At 39.7% G+C, this 22,289-nt stretch overlaps 1 protein-coding gene across 2 annotated transcripts in view; it reads left to right on the top strand.

Moving 5' to 3' along the window:
* Positions 1 to 22,289, top strand: part of col27a1b (collagen, type XXVII, alpha 1b) — a 64,166-nt gene that overhangs the window by 11,235 nt on the left and 30,642 nt on the right. For both annotated transcript variants that reach the window (XM_040050408.1, XM_040050407.1), the window contains 12 exons: positions 1,411 to 1,464; positions 5,605 to 5,658; positions 7,837 to 7,890; positions 7,996 to 8,049; positions 13,117 to 13,161; positions 15,959 to 16,012; positions 17,288 to 17,332; positions 18,145 to 18,198; positions 18,807 to 18,851; positions 20,699 to 20,752; positions 21,657 to 21,701; positions 21,962 to 22,015. In XM_040050408.1, coding sequence (XP_039906342.1) covers positions 1,411 to 1,464; positions 5,605 to 5,658; positions 7,837 to 7,890; positions 7,996 to 8,049; positions 13,117 to 13,161; positions 15,959 to 16,012; positions 17,288 to 17,332; positions 18,145 to 18,198; positions 18,807 to 18,851; positions 20,699 to 20,752; positions 21,657 to 21,701; positions 21,962 to 22,015 — 612 coding nt within the window. The remainder of the gene's footprint in view (positions 1 to 1,410; positions 1,465 to 5,604; positions 5,659 to 7,836; positions 7,891 to 7,995; positions 8,050 to 13,116; positions 13,162 to 15,958; positions 16,013 to 17,287; positions 17,333 to 18,144; positions 18,199 to 18,806; positions 18,852 to 20,698; positions 20,753 to 21,656; positions 21,702 to 21,961; positions 22,016 to 22,289) is intronic.

Here is a 22,289-nt window from a genome sequence, read left to right as displayed (position 1 = left end):
ATCGAGGAACATATGATAGCGATTAGGGAACGTGAGTGAATGGGTCATAATATTTTTCTGATGTTGTAAATAACGATTCAGTAGCTAGCCATGAGCTAAGCTGGATGTTTAGGAGGAAGTTGGAGACATTTGGATAGTTTATTATTGTTTGGTATTGTTTGTTTTGTTTTGGGGGTTTTTTAAACAAATTATCATGTGGTTTTTGGAGAATGCTGACACCACTTTTAAGATACATACACTAATGGTGACGAATGTTACATGATGTAATTTTGTTCTCAGAAGGTCAAATTGGTGGTGACTGTTTGGCCCTTCTGTGCTGCCTGAGCGTAAAGCATCCATGTTTTAGGATTTTTTGCTTCTTTGCGGTGATATTATACTTGAAGCACTGCTTACTGTCATATTTGCTGCTTACCTTTCTACACCAATCAGCTTTTTGACAGATTGAATTAATGTGATACTTTATCAAATTCCTCCCTTTCTGCAAACTGCAGTTTGACTGGTTGGTGGAGGCGTACAACTAAAATTTTAGTCATGTTTCAATCTAATGACTTCTCTGAAAACATGAGCTCCAGTACTGCCTTGGCACTGACCCTAGCAGCGACTACAGCTGAGTCTACTTATCATGTGTGGACAGCCTGATGGTTGCAATCTAAAGAATCTAAAAGTTGTTGAAAGACATTTGGATTTCCAGAGTGTACGGAGGCTGAAATAGTATAATTATAGCTTGTGGTCTTGGCTGAGACAGACCAAAGTGCTCCATACATCTGACATTATTACAGTATCCCAATTTCAGCAGGACTGCCTCGGGCTGTTTTAGGTCTATTTTTTTCTTTTCCGCTTTAAACTGCTTGAACAATGGGAAAATAAGTAACAATCCTAACATTTCAAGCAAACTCAGGTTCCTCAGATTGACCCCTCATTAAGTTTGACCTTTCAGGACTTTGCTAATCCATGTATGAAATTGTTTCAAAGCTAGCTGATGCTTATAATTAATGTGATCGGCTGTGACTGGAACCAGCGCCGACCTCCCAACCAGTGCAATGACTCAGAGTTACAGTGTATGCACTTTAGTGGTTTTGGGCTGAAATAACATTGGCTGCTGAGGGAGAGTGAGACATTAGTTTCTAACAAGATATCCTCATGCCTGCCAGCGTCTCAGTGCCCGAGTGCTTTGCAACTTATAGCTAACTTCACCAAGGGACAAAAAAACTCAACATGTTTTTACTAATTGACTCTTGAGCTTGAGTGGCTTTTAAAGGTTTTTCTTTACTTTGAAAACTCCAAACTTGCTGTCTTTTATTATTCAAGAGTATTCAAGACTCTCTTAAAATAACACAAAAAAGGCAGCAGCTTCTATTTCCTCCTCTGTATTTCACTCTGACACTGACAACTTCTATATTTTGCTTTTAGGGTCTGCCAGGACTTCCAGGGTTGCCAGGAAAGCCGGGCAAGAGGGGCCCACGGGTGAGCATTTCCCAGTCAATCCAACCAGTGACAAGTTTAACCACAAATACCCACAATTCTTCGTTCTTCCCCTTCTGGGCTCTTCTACAGTTCATTTCACGCTCAAATCTCTATAATGCTCTAATGATAGGGTGATAACACCACTAGCTGTTCACCGATGTGGATGACCTTTTGAGTCTTTTGATCAAGCGCTCAGTGGATCACAGAAGATTTTTCAGTCACTTGTTAGTTCGCTTTGGCTCTGGGTTTGATCTAGCTGACCTTATGTTTTCAAGGTCCGTTTGCAAAGCTTTAGAGCAAGCAAACACAACCTACACATATGTGGGTTAAAATATAATGGATCACATCATGTAGATATTTAATAGACGCTGAGAAAAATGAAGGTTGCAGCACATTAACAGTACTTAAATTAGGCATGGGTCCTAAGTTAATGTCAGTGAATAGTTCTATTGTATTCCAATGAGTATAAGTCTTCTGGTGCCATGTCTTTAATTTCTAGACTCAGTGTAGCTCGAGAACTGATGGAATCAAATAGAGAAGGTACAGATGTTATTTTAAGCTCATGTTTTCAAAAGAAATTTAAGAAGTGAAAGAACACCGGGGCATGATTTGTCCTAAGGGAAGGTTTATTGTTATAATTTCTCTCAAAGACATTGTCATTGATGGGTGTTTGTGTAGTTTCTGACCTGTGAACTACTTCTTCACCACCCATGGATAGAATGAAAGAGGAAACATTTTCAGTGGTGTGATACTGGTCTTTTTGTTGACCTGCCACTAAAGTGTACCTGCAGAGCACTTGTGCATCTAAAGACTTTGCATATCAGCTACCTACTGGAGCCTATGAGACTGCACCCTGCAGTTGGGCCTCAGGGGTGGGTTGTGGAACTCAATCTCTTTAAACAAGGAAGAAAGAGGGCTTTGTCCCCATCTTATTAAAGGCATTTAAGACCCTGTCTGGAGCTCAGTAGCTCTCTCCAGTTGTACTCCATACCCTCTATAGAACTCATTCATCATCAGGCTCTCGAGACCCAACTATAGGCCACGCTGACTCAGATTGCGAGGGTGCAGTTCAGGTTTTTCAACGTTTCCATGAACCGTCCTGGTTTACACGATTAGAGAGGGAATACCAAACGGCTACACGCATGACCTGCAGAAAGCTAACAAGTGGACTCTGATCTAGTAAATCCGTTATAAACATTTGGATTAAAACTGACGTTTGCTGTATTTTATATTTGGTGTTCATTTCCATGTAATTCAAAACATAGTTGCTTTTTTGGCCCCATTTTGTGCCCATTTGTCAAAAAAGTTTAAACTTAAAATAACAGTGTTTAGTAGAAAAACGAATGACTCAGTGTGGAAACAAGGCCAAGTGTGACTGGGAAGCCTAGTGACTTTGTTTTGGTTGAATTCAAACTTGAGTCTCTACACTGTGTACGGCTAAATTTACAGAATTATCATACAGTTGCCACAGTTAGTCCATTTTTCAAGAATTTTCTGTCTGAAACATTTTCATCACTAATTCAAGAGTTATATCTTTCATGCAAGAGATATTTGGAAAAGGCAGGATGTAAGCAACTGCAGATTCAGTTGGCTGTATAAGATGCTGGTCACCTATGGGAAATTAAAAGGCATGGGGAAATAGAGAGTGTGTAAGAGCATTTTCTCAAGTTAAAAGAGCAATCCAATCTTTTGCAGATCAAATTTCACCTTCTTTCTGGTCAGATATAAACCAAATGTTCCAGGGAGACACAATATTAAAGAAGCTGCTCTGCTATTGCAGAAAATATGTGAACAGTGTAGCATTTCCGGGAAAGTGTAGTTCTTTTTCCCATCATAAACTTTACAACGTTTGGAATATCGCTGCACTATTAAGGCTTTACCTCTCTGACATCGAGGTGCCATGTCTGACCGAGCAGACAGTCTCACCGCTGCTACCACCTTGAAGCACGTCTTGACACGTGAAAACATCCATGTTCCTTGACACAGCCGTAAACCTGGCAGGGTGCCGAAGATCACCTGGCACTGAATGTGAGGCTTGAGAGAAGATCAAAGAGGGCTTTGTGCAAACAAACTGACCTGCCAGCGTATAATCAGTATGCAATGCTGGGTTATTGTGAAACTGAGAATATTTGCACAATTGCCTGAAGAATGGTTGATACATTCTGACACAAATTGCAGGGTCAGCAATGGAACTGATTAATTCAATTCAATTCCATTTTATTTATATAGCGCCAAATCACAACAAAATCGACTATGATTATGCAGGGTACACGCTCCGTTTGTAGCCATGACTAAGAGCTAGATTACATTTGCTATTTTTCACACATTCAAGTTAAGAGACACTGACATTCTGAACAGTTTGTTGATCACCAATGAAATGATCCTGAACATCAACAGAAACACTGACCATATGCCAGTGTCACATCAAGAGAATTCAGTCCTAACCACAGACATGTCAACTCCACACAGACAGGCTCAGTCGGTCAACATTGTTTTCTATGTGAAACAAGAACCCTGTTTGATGATTGCAAATTAAGTTGTTGGGGCCAGATTAGTCATTGCACAACACCAGCTGTACTGATGACCGTGCCACTGATCTTGGGGAAACAATTAGTGCTCAGTTAGGACCCGAGCTCATAACTCAATAAAATTAATAAGCTAAGATCTTTTAATGTACATTATATTGCATAAGCATCATATAAAAGCTAGTAATTCCGTCCCTGTGCTCCAGAGAAGGCGTTAGCAGGTCTGTTCTGGGTTAATGGCCTATAAAACTGCAGCACTCCACGCGCCACTCCTGTAAAAACCTTGCCCCACATCATAAACCTGGTCACAGTGCTGGCACATAGGTACCCTTCATCTGCAGACCTCAGGTGTGTTTGTGTGCTTCTATATCTTATTAGTATTCATTATCTTGCGGTTATGTGCTGGTGGTCTCTAAATGACCACTTGTCAGGGCTCATTTTAATAATTAATAATGTGAAGGCACTTTGACAAATGTATGCATTCTACTTATTATTCTTTTCCCTGCTGGGATATCACCCAAACAGCTTGTCATCATTATTAGGCCTCCTTACCTTATGTACTGTGAGAATGTAATTTGTAATACACTATCCTGACCTCTCTTTTTCTCAGTTTCTCTTTCGTCCTTGCTTCCTATCTGAAGCTAATGACTTCCATACGTTTTAATATTGAGCTGAAAGGCAGAATGGTCTGACTAGAAGAGGAGGAGGAAATCTGTAGATGAGCTTCTGTTAAGTGTCTCCATATGTCCAGCAGCAAGCGTCTGCTTGGGGAGAGGTCTGGCCAGTTTGAGGGGAACTGTCCAGGCTGTGGACTCTCCACAGTGTGATAATACAGCACGATAAATAACAGAGACAGAAACTGGCTGGATTACCCAACCGTACACTTACACCTTTTGGCCCCTGTCTATTTTACTCAGAGTAATTCAATCCCTCACTTTCACCTCCAGCTTGGGGGGGGGGAAATGTGTCTCTTCACAACTCATGGAAACTCTTTACAACTCAAAGAACTGGTTGAAGTTACAGTAGCTTCCTGTTCAGGGCCTTTTCAACATGTTTCATTGCTTTCAACTTTGCTGGAGAAGATTTTCCAATGCTCAGCATTTCATCCCCACCGCACAAGGTGTGGTGCAGATGAACTGAAGACTCTTCACTTGAAAGCCTCAGGAAGTCGTGGCTTTAATTTTCCAAACATTCTCTTTTTGCAGACTGCTTGAATTTTTAATAAGTTCAACTTGAAAACTAAAACTTGTATCCTCGTTCTTTTTTCCTTTACCATCCCCTGCTTTGTAGGAGATGGCGCATTTGATAAAATATTTGGCAGAGATAGGTCTTAATACTCCTACAGTTTGTGGCACAAAGTTACCACGCAATATGATGTGGGACTGCAGAAAACAGCGGAAAAGTGTAAAGGTGAGGAAAATCACAATCGTATCTGGACAAGCAGGCACAGGGCACCCATACTCAAGCAGAGAGGACCTCATGTCTCACAACACATTGAAATTGTGAACTGCACATCTGTGAATAGCACACATGTAGGACTTCTTTCTTTTGCTGCTTCTTTAATGACTACATTTCCTCTGTGTCATCTTTCATCACACGAATCTCTGTTTTTTAGGGTCCTCCTGGCCCCCATGGAAATCCGGGTCGTCCTGGACTGCCTGGAATGAAGGTACATCTACATTTTAAATAGTAGTGACTGCCATGACTTATGCTAGAAGATTATTCATGTTAGTCTATCTAATAAAACAACATTAAAAGAGTAAAACTTTTTTATTTAATTCTCTGCTCTGGGTGTCATGTTTCCATCCACCACATTGAACATTGGCACTGTTGTTTCATTTTTATACAAGCTACACTTTTGGCACCAACAATTACATTGTTAATAGCTAATAAACAATACTGGAATGAAATAGAAGGTTTTACAAAAAAATGATATTTACAACTATTGAAGTGTACCGTGCTATATTAGTCAGATGAGAAACTTGAGTGTTTTTGAGTATTTGGTGTGACCATCAGTTGGCCTTGCTAGCGCTGAATAAAGTATAATTATCCTTCGGCAAAACTGTAACGAGAACCCCTCAGGGATACAAGTACTTGCAGTCAGGCAGGATAGTATAATATAACTGAAATGAAATGAATGGCAAAACTTTTTATGTGGCATAAAACATTTCCTTCATTCTCCATATTCTAACTGAGGATATTTCTTTCTTTTTTCCTAGTCATCCAATGCTTGTTTGGGATTTTACGTAGTTTGCATGTCTGAGGTCAGATCCTGTTGGCTCCTTCTACCACTTTGAAAAGCCATTTGTTTCCCTTCAAAAGAGAACAGCAGTTTTAAGTTTCTCTGTCTCAATCATTTGCATGTACTTGACACCAGCCTGCTCTTCAGCTGATTTCAATTGTCAGCAGAGAGGGTTGCTTAGCTCCACAATATGTCAGGCTGCTATCATAAAAGGATCTCCTTGTTTGACTTTGTTGGAATAAAACGGAAATTGCCCATACTTCACGTCCGTACCTAATCCATTTGAATGCATCCAATTACAACGTTTTCCAAAACTCATATCTTGGTTTGGCCTGCTATAACTGTGAGAAAAAAGTCCTATTATATTTTTGTTAGGTCTTATTTAGTAAATATGCGTTATCTGGAACAGAAAACCTGAGCTGGCTCATTTTGATTCATTTGCACATAACCGTCAAACTGCAGACTGTCTGATTTGGCCCCGTTCGCTGCACTTAGAAAAACCGAGCCAGTCAAATGAAAGCACGCTATGCTGTTTTTTTGTTTGTTTGTATATTTAGATGTAATTATGATAAATTGAATCAAAAATATTTTCACTTACTCGCTACTGTAAGTACCTGACCATTAGGCTTAAAAAAATGAAAAGGAAGGAATAGAAAATGGATAAATCAGCAGAAGGTAAAAGTGCTTATTAAGGTCTTGAGCTTGCAGAAGTTATTAACTAATTCCTTATCTTTTTCCAACCCTTAAACCCTTCAGATAATCTAGTTCAAGGAGAGTGAAAAGACAGTGTTTGTATATGCGTGTTGCTCCGTGCACTATAAAGAAATCAGTCTGGAGAAACTGCAAGAGGTTATTCAGTGCCAAGTGGTAACTGACACAAACATGCAAGTTTAAATGGGCCGATATGCTGTGAAGGGGGGAATTATCCAGTACAAAAATGAAAAGTGTTCTTTTAAAACTATGCATGACTTTCCATCTATGCTCATATGCTAATGTGCTGTTGCTATTTGCTATAAGAAGTTTACTTTCTTTGAAAACAGGCTTTGGTTGCAAGCTGCAATGATTTATTTCCACACTTTCCACACTTGGAGTCAAATGTAATGTGTTACAGCATTTTCAATCACCTCTTTGATTATAGCTGTACCGTTTGGGTGCTTTATCACATCACCTGATTACCACTATGATAACCACTAACACAGGAAATGCTATACTGTGCTTCCACTTGGACATGGTTGCAAAAATTACATGGCAGTTCTTTCACTATTAAAATTGAACACTGAATGCTGACCCAGACCTCACTGACAGGATCCCCACTGCCCGAAAAGGGAGAAGAATGTACACAGTCACTCCCCATTGCTTCTCCCTAGCTTGGTGTAAACTGAGTCACAGGAGGGCATAAATGGACTGCACAGTTGCGTAAATACAACCACCAATAAGTTTAATGAACTTGTTACTCTTTGATTATATAAGTCTAAAAATAAAATTCAAAGTTCTCTGCACCTTGTGAGGATCAGTGTTGAAATTTGTGCAATAAAAAGCTCTGGCAGACTAGAACATGTTGTACTCGTCATGAAAAATTAATGCTTTCTCTTTTTTATGTTCTAGGGACAAAAAGGAGATCCTGGACTGTCCCCTGGTCAACCCCCAAAAGGACAAAAAGTATACACATTATCACATTTCCTTCCTTAAATCTGTTGGATTATCCGCAGACATAGGCATGTAAATATGTCGATAAACTGAATGTGTCCTCATTTGCCATTTTAGGGAGAGTCTGGTGTCACGGGCCCCCCTGGGCTGCCTGGCCAAGACGGACGAAAGGTAAAACGGCTGCTTTGGCTCACAAACTGAAACTGTGTATGTATTTGTTTGTAAATCTGCCAGGAAGTAATTAATTGCCATCACAGTTTGCTGATTCTCTTCCATGAAAGTTCATATTCTTGGTTTCTGTCCATTCTTTCTCCTTTCTGACAGTGTTTTCACACATAAATCAGACACATCAAGAATGAAGGACTGACTCAGTCCTGTATAACGAGGATCCGTAAATCAAATGAACGCTCTTTAGCTCTCTTGCCTTTGAAGGTGGAATCTGTCGGTCTGTGTGGGGCTTTCAGCCAAACATGAATGTTTGAGTTCTTGTTTGGAAAACAGCCTAACATAATGCAGAAGTCAAGGAGCACACCTGTGCTCTAGCTCCCCACTGGTTTGGAAAATGAAATATTTGAATACCAGGCCTGTTACATCATCTGTGTCGCAGGCCTAAAATATAATGAAGGCATCTGAGGGGAAAATAAAGATTGCCGGGTGAAAAGTTTTACATGGTTTCCTCGGTTGTTATGTCATTCACTCTGGAGAGCAGTACTTCTAAAAAAGTAGGACAACTTATGAATGTGGGTTAGCGCTGTGATCTGGTCTTGTTCGCAATCAGCATTATTTAACGTTCTTTGGATACCACTGCGCTGAGTTATCCTGACAGAGAGTGACGGTTAGCAGAGTGTTTTCTCAGTGGCCTTGTTCATTTTATCTTTGGCCTTTTCCCAAGCCCCTCACAGTAATTGCACATCTCAAGTGGTCTGGCACTTGTCGGGATTTCTTACTATGCACAGTGTACAAATAAAATGGTAAATCTGATCGTACTTTTGCATAGAATTTGTTTTACAATAATAGTTTTACATAACTGCAGCACTGTAGGAATGAAGCCTGTCTACGCGACTTCTAGCTAAGTCTTTTCATTGAGTTTCTTAATATTAAGAAAAACGTAGAATGTCACTAGCCTCGCTCTTTAATGATTAAAGAGCCTGAAATCTTTGGAAATGTGTCAATGAGAAATGTTGATTAGGTTTGGAGGTTGTCCTTGCCAGGGTTTCACCTAATTCTTCATTCCTAACAACAGCAGCTAATGTTAGAAAAATGTTTACTTGCCTTCTGCAGCTATGGCTCATTCCAGTAACCAGCAGACCTCACAGACACTTCTTCCCTCTAATTTCCAAAGCTTCCTCCAGATTCAGTAAGAATAAATCTCAGAAACACTGTAGGACCCACAGACTGAAATCCAGATGTATTATATTCATGTGGAATTTTTCAAGGAGGCGACCTGCACTGCCTACTTAGCAGCAGGGAATTTAAATAAAGAATTGAATTAATATGGTGTTGAAATAGTTTGAAGTGTTTACAGGTTACACACGGCTTTCAGTCTGGATAAAATGAGACAGAAGAAAGGAAACTTGGCAGAGAGCGTTAGAGATGAGTTACCCGATGGGCTGCTGCAGCAGTAAACAAAGTCATAAAAGCTTATGGAAGAAAATCCACAGACAAAGCTTCTTTTAAATTGCACTTGACAGTATATGATCACACTGCTCCTCTTGTGGGCAGCTCTCAAATTTATACTCTGGTGAAGATAGAAAGAAGTAAAAGCTACATCGGTACAGTAAAAGGTCAGAGAAAGGTCAGGAATCGGATGCCTGAAGAATGCTAATTAAAAATGGCTGTTACACAATCTGAGAAACCCCTTGTAAGCAACTTTTGTTCTCATTGAGACGCATGCACATACACACAGCCGTGTTCTCACTTGGGACCCAATAATATGAGTGCAATAATGCTTTGGCGGGAGCGCCAGCAGTTTGTTATGCAATCAGACAGGGCTGACTGTGAAAAACCATCTGGTGTGCTCAGTTTCCCTCAATTCAGTTTAGTAGTGGGGAAGGCTCCAACTGGAAAAAAAAAGGAAGGCCTCTCCTCGTCTTCTGAGTCATGGAACATGGAGTCATGGGAAAAGCTGATATTCTTTCAGCTGAGTTATGGTAATTGTGGATCTTTGGTAGGCTGAAAGCAGCATCCTTGCGGAGGTTAAATAGCTGTAACAGATCCTCTGTTCTTGTTCTGGTTATAAGGTCAGGTGAGATTCCGGTAACACAAGTTCACGTTAAACTTAAAAGGCCCGTGTCTGTGCAAGAAACTGCTGACAGCCCTAAAAAGTATTAAAATGCAGTTTGTATCCAGCTAATAAAAACAAAGCAATCAGCTTGGCTCCCCTGAAAGCCACGAGACACCTCATTGCTTGCAGCTGTTCTTGACTTAGACTTTTTTTTTGATTGTACTAAGTAAGGCAAAACTCCCTATAGTGCACTTTTGTATTACAATTACGCTGAAATTCCATCACCTGCCTCTGATGAACCTCGAGGGTTGTTCCTTTGTCTGTCTAACCAGCCTGTAAAGCTATGACCTGTCACCGCTTCATGGACGGTTTTCGCTGAGTTTTCTTCTCAGTCCCTTGGCTTTCTGCCAGAAACAGCCTTTCTCGCTGTGGGAAATGTGTAAAGATGTAATGGGAAGGTTGCCTGGGAGTCAATCAGTGGTCTGCGCTGTAAAATAAGAAGAGACTCGTGCATGTGTGTGTCAAACCAAAACTCTGCAAAGAGTACTACCGGTTCTGAACCTGTGTTCCATTTAAACAGCTAGCTCTGATGATGGCACACTGCAACAACACTCAAACTTTTTATTAGGTGTGCACTCCTCCACATTTTTTCCTTCCTGCTCTGCAGCTCCGTATAAAAAATATTCTCTTACCTTTATTTGCTGATTTGTCCAAGAAAGAAGCCCAGGGCTTGCCAGGTGGGATTAGGTTTTTTGTTATAATAAAATTAAAAATCTATGGAAAGAACAATGTATTTTTTGTCTGCCAAGTACAATCTGTTACTTATTCTTCACGCAGCGGAGACGGTGCTGCTGCTTCGCTTCGCCTGTTGACTGTAGGGTTGATCTGGTGTGAGTTACACTAATTAAAACTGTTTGCTCTTCATGAACAAGAAGAACTAATGAAGATAATGATACCTTGCCATCTTTTTTTCTCGCACAATGGATTCTGCCATTTTGTGTCACACAATGGATTTACAGAGCCGTGAAAGTGGTCCAATTTTTGTTTAGCCCACATACGACACTCACGCACAGATTTCTTTTCCCTATTTTTACTGTACTCGGCTGTATCGGCTGTGCTGGAAAGCCCAGACACATTCTTTTGTTCTTTTGTGGCTGCATTGCTTTGGCTCCAGCAGGAGACTCATCTACCCTCGAAAATCCTATCAATTATTTCCATCTCTCAGCACTGTGTGGCTTGTCTGCAGATAAATAGACAAATAATCAGGAGTTTCACAAAACGTGAATATAACAGTGTCTGAGAGAATTACTGTGGCCGATCGGCTGACATCTGGCTTTGATCTGTGCAGAAAATATGAATCTCAGAAAGACAGTTGTCCTTGAAAGCGTGCTTATTTCTTTGTGAGGACCTTTTGAACTAAGACACAATCACAGAGTGTTGGTAAAAGTCAGCTCATGAATGTTCATGAACCAAACTTCAATGAATGCATTACTTTGTCTGCTTGTTTAAAGGATGAGTTCTTACGCCACGATGACATAATAAACTTTAGTTTTGTTTAATTGGTTTGTGGGATAGCTCACATTTCTAAGATGTTGCACAAGGCTTTTCTTATTTTTTTTTTTTTTCATTTTTTATCAGTTCAAGATGTCAACCTGCCAGCCAGATTTTACTTATCGGCTCTGTGGCTGTCAGTCTCAATCTTTCTCAGACTTTCAACCCAGACTCATGCTGTCCATTAATACTTACTATCTTTGGACAGCCAATCATTACGGAAAAAAAAAACCAGCCAACCAAACAAATAATTTAAAAAAAAAAAAACACACACTTTACTTTAAATTCTAACGAAGACTCTTTCTCCAAAAACACAGAAGACAGCAGAAAACAGAATGTCAGCACAAAAAAGTCAAATTACAACTTTAAAATGTGCCCAGCTGCATTATTTTTTTATCGAGTGGCATTTTCCTTCACCGAGCCAGCATGAACTAAGTAAAGAAACCTTTAAAGTTGACCCTTTACATCGATACTACCATATACCTCAGAGGATGTTTGTGTAGGGAGAATTTTGATGTCCCTTTTTACACTCTGGTGTTTGGTTCGGGAGTGCTTTGCATTGATCTCTTGATGTCGACTTTATTTACTGTACACACAGTTACCAATTTTTTCAGCCTCTGTCTGACTGTGGTTTATTTGTGCTGCTGCTGTCAGGCCAAAACAGCTTGTGGCTAATGACTTTACACTTCAGATAATCAACTTTTTCTCCCCCCAGAGATGACTTCATGTCTTTATTTATTGCCGTAGATCTTGATTGTGAAAAGATTAATACATTTTGTAGCCAGCTGGCAAGCTCATTTGAGATCACAGGGCATGAAGGTGACCATTAATTACCCTTTTGGGTTTTACGCATTACTGCCTAATTGGTTTATTGGTTTAATTAATGCAAGATGATACTGAATTGTTTTGTCAGGGCGCGGCGGTGGCAATGATTAGACTAACCCAAAGCCAAGTAGCTGTGCCACAACAATAAATAAAATGTCATTGTTCTTGTGTAGAAATGGTAAAGAAATGCCTTATTCAGGGTTCACCAGGCAGTACCGCTGATAAGTGGTTTATTAGTTTCACATTTATTACGTTTGCTTGTGCTGTGGAGCCTTTTAAGCTAAGCCTTCCAGGTTTTTATGAAGTCATTTTATTGAACTTTTTTATAGGAAAACAAAGTCAAATTTTCTCTAAGGCAGCTGGAAACTACTAGCATAATTTAAACCCCTGCAATGTTAACTGAGGCACTCTTGAACGCAAGGTGATAAAAAGAAAAGAAAAAATTAATTGAATTTGACAAGTGACCATTTAACTTTTTCCCTTCCAAGATAAACAGTCTTTTTGCTCCAAGGCACTTAACACTGAACTTCCTCGTGGAATTGTGACTGGAATATTATATGGCACAATCATTTTACTTAGTATTAATTATTAGTATTAACTTTTAACTTGTTGCTTTTTTTGTGTTTTTTTGTCAACAGGGACAAAAAGGATATCCTGGTCCTGCTGGTCTCCCGGGTGAACCTGTGAGTATTTTTTACAGGAGCATGGTAACAGTTTAATGTCATGTGCTGAGAAAAGGTTCGGTTTTCTTAGCCTTCACACAGTGTTTACATGGAGGAGCCCGTTTGATCCTTCAGAATGAAACAGGCGCCTCGTTTGATCATAGTGTCAATATCCAAATAAAGGAGATTGTGTCTGTTATTGTGATGTGAAAAAAGAAAGATTTTCACAGGACAGCATAGCATCCTGTGAAAAACTAAATACAAACCACGACCCAGTAGCTTGTAGAAGCACCTTTAGCTGCAATATTTTGAAGCAATGATCTTCTATATCACTTAATCAGTCACTTATTTTCTTGTGGAGGAATTTTGGCCAAGCTTGGCTGTCAGATGGCTGTCTCAGTTTTGACTCATGAATGTTTTGGTATACAGAGGAGTTCATAGTTGACTTAAACACTGCAAAGCGCCCAGGTCCTGTGGCTGTAAAACAGAACCAAACCATTACTCCTCCTCCACTATGTTTGACAGCTGGGGTGAGGCATTTGTGCTTTTACTGTGTTTGATTTTCACCATATATGACGCTCTGCATTGACACATCTCCACTTTGGTTTCATCTGCCTAAAAGTCTTTGTTCTAGACGTCTTGATTTAGATTTGACATTGCATTTTTGTGATCATTTATATCACTTTTATAAAAAAATATGCTTTTATTAAAATATATAATTTTCTAGTAGGGATGTACTGTACTTATTTTTTTTTATAGAGGTCCATAGAGCCTGTTAAAGGGAGACACAGAGGCTTAACCTATTAACTTAGTACTGGTTTAAATTCAAAGTCAATTTTTTCAAATATTGATTTTAGTTAAACTGATATATAAATATTTTTCAGAGCCTAGTCCGTTTACTTTTATACTTGTGACATTTATCATAGCATTTCTATAATATATTTTTTGTCATGTATAATATAAAAAATGTTTCTGTCTGATGGCTGCAGCTTGTGTTAGCTGTTTGTCACAGTATGTTTACTTACCAAGTAAAAGAGCCAAGAGTCTACAGAGACAGTTCCCATAACGCTTAAGCATTTCTTTCCATTTATAGTAACAAAACAGGAGAAAGGGAGAGTGACAGAGGAAAAATACTAGTAAAAGAGGCACACCCGGGTTCATTAAAAAAAAAAAATAGCAGTGATTATGTCTTTACACATGGTGACTAGAGATGTTAGATATTAGTCATTTGGGAATCTTGGCGGGAAAATAGTGGGAGTTTTTTGGCAGAGGTGCAAGTAGGCTAAATAGTTTGAAGACTCTAGATCATTCCCCTCCCTAGTCCTTTCCCATCTTCATGAATCTAAAACCTGTGAAATATCTCTTAGAAGATTGCATCGTGTCACAATAAAGGAGAAAAAGGTTTAAAGTTCTTTTTTTTTTCAAGCACTTTTTTCGGATAATGTAAACTGTGCCAAACGTTAAGCTGATAGTGAAATAGTTAACTATAGATTTTTCTTAAAACACTTATAAATGATATGTTTTCATAAATGCAACACGTGAATGTGTTTACATGCATATTTTTATTAGCTAGAAACTGCTTATTGACTTATTACTTCCACCTGGAGGTTAACTAAGTGTGGACAATGGGAAGAGTGAGGATTGTAAGAACGAAATATTTTTTTATGTATTGCCCTCTGGAGTTAAGAATGTGTGTAATATCACTTCTATGGCTGTGTACATGTGTGGGTGCAATATTTGTAAATAAATTGTAATTAAATATGCCATTTGATAAAGCTTAGTAATTGTGGAAAAATGTCTTGCTCTTCCTTAGCTCAACACTTATTATTTTATCTTAACCCTCTGTTGTGCAATATTTTTTACTTACCAATGGTGTCTGCTTTATTTTGCACCTGTACAGTCTAATGCAAACCAATTAACGGTTATGCTTTAAAGGGCACCTTTTGAATCTCTGTAATGCACTTTTTGCAGTTTCTGCCATCGAGGAGTTAATTATAGCTTTAGCGCTGATGTTCTGGTTAGTGGTGGCATTTTACTGGACTGCAGTATATTCTAGAGTGTGTGTAATATTAAGGGGGGCTGCAACAATGACTGCTGTTTCTCTGATTATGGTTTTTAATGACATTATCCTTCTAGCCTGTCTTAACATATTAATCCAGTTTTCCCAGGAATCTGAAAATGCAGAAACCTCACTTTTAAATGAGTATGGTTAGCTTCAGGAATAGTGTATGAAGGGCCTGTAATTTGCATTCCTTCATTAAGTAATTTAGTAATTTTCTTTTCCCATATTTACAGAATTAAATGTTACTCTCTGATTAATGCATTTCATTTGGTCTCACCACAATGAAGGGATGACGCATGCATTATACAGTGTGTCGATAAGGATAAACATACCAATGCAGAGCTGTGCTCACAGTAGTCTTAACAGCATGCAAGCTTGACCACATTATAAAAGCACTTACTGTTGGATTAATTGAGTGGTTAGAGTGGCAATGTCTGTAGTGGCGCCTCTTTCTTTAGGCAACTCGACTAAACAATAGGACTCTATTGAAAAGCTTGGAGGTTTTGAATTCCTCTATAGGACCAACTGACTGTTGTTTATTACGGCATAAATATGTCTGCTTACAGTTTTAATTACTCTGTTTCCTAAGTTTCTAGGACTGCAATCAGCGAGGCTGCAGCAGAAATCATTTGTGCACAAAAGAGGCCCTTATTCTAGGAATATTTCCTTTCCTCGTCCTCTTTTCCTTCCTTTTCCTGCTTTTTAGTCTCTTGCATTCTTCTAGCACGTATTTCTCTACTGTCTCTGTCTCCACAGGGCGAGCGGGGAGATGATGGAAGCCCTGGGGCAAAAGGCTATCCTGGCAGGCAGGTGCAGTAAATCTAGAGTTGTGGCACTGGTTGAGCAGGGATACACACACACACACACACACACACACATATATATACACACATAGACACACAGACACACGTGGAAATAAAACAATAAATGAAGGCCGGCACATCTTTTCTATTGTGAATTCAACTTTTTGAAAAATTAGGGCTGATTTGGGACTTTTGAACAAATCAGATTTCATCTTGTAATTTTTACTTGCTGTCAGAATGATGAATATACTGAGAACTACAGCGGAGCATTGAATTCTTATGTTTTCTTAAGCAAGGAAATAATTACATGTAATAATACTGGATGGTAGCAAAACTATAAAAAAATCTCAGAAACCGGCGCCTCAACAAAAAAACCTAATTTGATAACTCAGAATGAAAAGTGTGTAGCTGCTGATTGAAAAGAAAAATTACCTGTGGTGGAATTTCAGCGATGGATGCCCCTGGTCTTGTGAGAAAATAAAATGTCAAAAGGGTTTCTATCGTAAGCGATACCCTGAAGAAAGAAAAGGTAATAAAAGTGTGACTAATGCCACATGTCCCCAGGTACACACACACACACACACACGCACACAATAAAAGCTTCTTCTGTCCTTTAAAACTCTGAGCATTATCCCTTGCTTCACTTCTAGGAGTAGTCTAACTGAAGAAGTCAAAGCTGGGAAGTATTAGAGTTTCTCCACATTAGAAATCTATTTTATCTCAGCTTTAAACTCCAAAAACAACTGGTTGGCTATTCCCTCATTTACAACCCTTGAATGTTTAAGATAACTTAGTGTTCAGGCACAGGTCTCTGTGTTTGCCTCTGTGCTTTACTGCACTGACTATGCCAAAACTCCCTGATCCCCTATATGAACTTAGAGATGTGTGGTGGATTAGGTTTTAGCACCCCCTACCATCTGTAGGCTGGGAATCAGGAGGGCTATATGTTTATGTCAAGACTTTACAATTTGCTGTTGGGAGCTCTCCTGAGCAGAAAGTTGATCTTTATAGTTGCAGAGTCATGTTCTGTGCCGGTGCATTAGACGACAGTGTTTCTGGGAAACAGATGTGAATGCTGCTGAAGCATTAATGTTGCAAATGTCAGGGTTTATGCTAAACAGAATTTTAAAGAGGATACAAAATTTAATATCCAAAAGGTGGATGCTAATTGTTAAGTAGACTAGTCAGCCGATTTAAATATATAAATTTACTTGTATGGCATCTCAGATGAATGCAGCTGTTTGTAACTACTGAAATATGTTTTTTTATCTATTACAATTAGGGCTTTCCTGGGCCTGCAGGAAAAATGGGGATAAAAGGGGTGAGGGTAAGTAGATGTTGCAGTTCTTCTTGGTGGTGGTGTTGGGATGTGTGTTTTTGTAAGACTCTCTATGGTACTTTGCAAGTCTTTTGCCATTTCTTAATGTTTCCTGTTTTTGTCATGCTCCCTCATGTAGCAGCTACTGATGGCCACAGGGGAGAGCAGCATGTTTCTTCTCTGTTGGACCTTCGCTTTCCTTAAATGAGCTGTGAAAATCATGCTAATTTAATTACCCAACCAGTGTGGTTGTATAAAACAGCCAGTGTCATAAACACCGCTCATCTTTCCCCGTTAACGCGACGATAATGGTAACAGATGGTTTTCTTCATATATTTAAAGTATGTTAGAGTCAATACAGTTTTTAGTAATGCTAGCCAGAGATCATAAAACTTTATAGCTGTGCTGCATAATGCATCCAGATGTAAGCTTCTCATTTCATGTCATTGTTATTTCTACTTTTCCACTGAGCAGGTTTGGCACGAAGATCTCCAGAGATCCCTGATGTGAGGGTATGTGCCCTTGGACTACATCGTGGAAGCCAGCACCATGCAGTCCATGGGCATATACACTTGCTTCAAGGTTTGGCTCTTCGAGACCACTCAACTGTAATAAAAACCTTGCAGAGCACTGTTGCAGATGGACCCATCACAGCTGAAGGCTTTATAAAGATTTTTAGACACGTGTTAGTGTTATTGACAGTCCTACCCAATGCCCAGCATCTTTGCTCAGTCTCATTATGTCCCCTTATCCACCTTTTGCTTTTCCATCTATCTTCGCCTTATCTGTTCCTTTACTCCATCTTTTATTTATCTCTCCAGGGTCACATTGGCATCCCTGGGCTTTTTGGCTTTCCTGGTCCTGATGGCGAGAGAGTGAGTATTAGTGGCTTTGAGAGAGAATACCCACTGGGCTGCATTATGTCCCAAAAATGATGAAATGGAAATGAGACCCAGATTAGATTTACTTGAATAAAACAAGGGCATTAGATCAAAACACTAAGACCACACTAGGCAAACCTATCCATTACTCTTGAGTAAAAACAATGAATGCGCAATTTTGTATCCAATAAGTTGAGCTTCAAATGTCTTATCTGATGAAATAACCTCACCTCATGATCCATTTTATAGCTCTTCTGTTTATCAGAAGTTCAGATTTCAACTTTCTCCTGAACACTTCTGAGGATCATGATGTAATAATATAGAAAACTACAGAACAGCTGTTAAATGGACCCTTTGAGATTGTTTTGTCATCTGCTGATACCAAGCTGAAGGATGGAATTTGAATATTTTATCCCCTCCCCCCCACAGTTGGTAAAGTTTCAAGAGCAGAAATGGTGTTCTCTGCTTTCGGTCAATATTTTTGTTCTTGTGAGGAGCATCAAAACTACACACCGCCCGATAGATTGAGTCTTATCGCTGAATGTTGTACAGGTTTTGAAATGATGTACTCTTCTTCTTATCCATTTCTTTCCTGTTCCTAGGGAATTCCTGGTGTTCATGGGAAGAAGGGCAAGATGGGTAGGCCGGTAAAGTTTTCTCTCAACATACTTCTCAGTTATTAATGTAGCCTTATGGCAATGACAGTGTTTGTGATCTATGGGACCTTACTGCAGTGCAGAGCTACTATAAAGCCCATTAAATGACCATTACTCTGACAGAGACTTCAGTTCAGTGTGAAACCCCTCCTGGCCTTACTCGTAAATACATATATGAGGCACAAAAACTCAGCCTACTACAGTCTAAGAGGAAGCATAGATTCCTTTAGTACATATCAGAAGATTATAATCATATTCCCACTAAGCTTATTGCTAGTTTAATGTTAAAAAATGCTATCTGTCTATAAATCTCATGATCAGTGCAATTAATTTTCTCTGACTGAAGTTGATTAGGAAACTTTCTGTGTTAAACAGTGTGCTTATTACTGTTCTTGTGTTGCGTTAGACTGATAGGCTAATATAATGTGTCAGTTGTGGGTTTGGCCCTCTGGAAGCTCTACCCACAGACGAGAGAGGTCTATCGTCATTGGCGCCTGGAAGCAAATTTCCCGTCCTTCCAAGCTTACATGGAAAATACTAATACTGCACATAACCACTTGTATGAATCACATATTTTTCCCAGGCTTAGTCCGGTTGAACACGATTTTTCAGTCTTATTATGCTGCAATGGTCAGCGACACATGCCAAGGCCTAAGAGTAAGCCCTTCATTGCCAAGTCATGAGCAAGCCATTTCTCTTCCTCTGTGGTGAAAAGTGAGGTCAGTTTGTGTAAGAAGTTGTTTTTTTTTTTGTTTTCCATCCTGACTCAGCAGCAGTGCAAGAGAACCAGACAAGCAAAAGAGCTGGCACATTCTATCAAATGGGAATATGTGTGATGAAAATTGTCTTTTTGAATTCAGAGTTTGAATGACATCAAACTGCTCCCATTTTCTTGTGTCACCCATACAGATAGAATGACTGGCTAGAATTTGCACATAGCTTTGAGAAGAGACTTTCATTGGACAGATCCTATAATTAAATCCTCACTGAGATTTACTGTCGGCACGAGAAAAAAAAGAGTTGCATGTGTTTCTGATCAAAACTGAGAGAGTTATTGACAGTTTGGGAGCAGCAAACTTTTCCGTGTTTCTTGTTTTTGCACCAATTACTGTTTATTTCTTGATCCACTTTTGCCTAATTTTCTAAAAAAGGAATGATCGTTTGCCACACAAGCAGCCCCTATCTTTGCCATCTGTTTAAGACTCAAGCCCTTTTTGATCTTTCCCTCTGTAGACACGATAAAAGTGACCTCACCGCAGTTCTGCCATTTATCATTCCCCTAACCCTAACACTTACCTTCCATAGGCAAGTACTGAGGTGTAATGTGCAGTGGGTTGCATGTTGACCTTGGCATACTGACAAGCACACGATGAGCGTGTGGCCTCTTGGCTGCATCACTCCTCTTGTTCTGCCTCTATAATGGAATTACGAGCGCCAAGCAAAAAAAAGAGCACAGTCAGCAATTCTTGGGCCAAGCAGCTTTATTCAGCCATTTAGGCGCGTCCTGGGGGTTTGGTTCGCGGGCTGCTGAGCAATCCCTGCCAGCGCGTGCACACACAGACACTCGTCGCTTGGAAACAGTCAGCCATGGAATTTCCTGCCGGTCTCTGGGGAATGAAAATGCTGGGAGCACATCTGATAACTTGGCCTTACTCTGCAAACTTCCGTTTTGGAAAAACACTTTGTTTATCCCCAGTGTTTGCTGTAATAACTTAACTGACATCCCGTGTGATATCTAAATGCATTCAACATCAAAATGGGCATTTTGAGAGAATGAATATAATAAAGACTCTCTCTCTCTATGGTTACATGACGATGCTGTCTCTTTGTGTGCTCAGGGCTTTCTTGGTGACGTTGGAGAGAGGGGACCACCTGGCCCTGATGGGAACCCAGTAAGTGAAAAGATGTGGATTCCTGCACGATTTACTCATGATTGGTGGAATCCATTTTCTCCCATTTGTCCCTGAAGTCCACAATGTTACACCTGACAGAGATTTAATCTGATTTCGCATAACGATCACACTGCAGTGTCATTTAGAAGATTACATACAAAATGCTGTAGTGCAACAAACAGGTGCAATTCATACAAATTTTAATGTAGCACTTAAATTAAAAATAGTCTACATCAAGTAACCTAGAGGGATATTTCTGAAAAAGTTTTTAACACAGTCAAAACTTAAAGCGGGAACATTTTATACTTACTCAGGACTAAGTCAGATCTTGGCATTCTCCCTCACTCATCATTATCCATACTGATATGAGGGCACCATCAGCAAGTTTCACTCGCCACTCATCTTTCTTTAGCTTGACCCTCACCACTTGTGATTGACTGGGTCAGTGTTAGATTGCGATTGGCTGACCTCTGAGAGCGTCCCCCTGGCTTCATTTCCTCTCTCTCCAGAGAGAAGAGGGGATGTTCCATTTGGCTAAATCCATCTCCTTTCATTCATAGAGAAAGAAAGGAAGCGACAGGAAGGCCACACTGGGCTGTGTGTCATCCATCTCTGTACTGGATGCGTGGCTTGGAGAGGATGTAGGCATAGCATGTGGCTGTGGGGTAGATCATTTGGGCAACAATCTGCTCTGTGTGTTAAGTGCCAAGTCGCTTACTCAGTGTTAAACTGAGATAGAGTGGAGGAAAACATTTTCTCTGGATAAGGAAAATACTAATCAACAAAACAAATATAGAAACATGCCGCATTCAATCGCATCTCGTAGTGACAGCTCTATGCTCCTGAGTGTGCACATGTTGTATCTCTTCTTTCTCTTGTTCTTTCTCCTCTCCATTCCTCCTAGGGTGAGCTGGGAGCTCCTGGCCCATGTGGAGTCCCTGGTCTTATTGTGAGTGTTGTGCAGTCCTTGTAATTGATTTCATAAAGTTATATTTTGTGGTTTATGCACTTTGATTCCTTGTCTGTTGCTCTCTGCTTTTTCATTTTTCTTCCTTCTAAAATTCGTTCGAAACAACTTTTTTGTGGAGTATTATTTATTTTCTTTCTTTATGAGCATCTGCTATGAATTTAAAACAACACTTGTTTTGCTATTGAACAAAATGCCTCCAAAGGACATTGTTTTAAGGCTGTTGGTGTGATTGTTTGCAGGGAGACATGGGCCCTGTTGGCATTATGGGATTACCTGGACCACCAGGACTCAAGGTAAATGTTCCAGTTTCACTGTTTTGCCTCTGTCTGTTTTTGAGGATTTTTAACTATAAGTTGTATGCATTTTGGTATTTTAGTGATTGGCCTTCAAAACTTCCTCCAGTAGAGGCTAAGCTTACATTGGTCAGACATGGTTAGTCTTGGGATTAATTATGCTACAGAATAGATGTTCCTCAAGCGGCAATCTCTGGGCTGAAAATGAAGCCAAGTGGAAGTGCCAAAAATCTCCATTTCTACTAACAGCCAAAAGGGAGTCAGTCCACAGAGA

This window comes from Simochromis diagramma, unplaced genomic scaffold, assembly GCF_900408965.1.
Source record: "Simochromis diagramma unplaced genomic scaffold, fSimDia1.1 OVJJ01000131.1, whole genome shotgun sequence".
Lineage (NCBI taxonomy): Eukaryota > Metazoa > Chordata > Actinopteri > Cichliformes > Cichlidae > Simochromis > Simochromis diagramma.
This window is presented reverse-complemented; position numbering and strand designations above follow the sequence as displayed.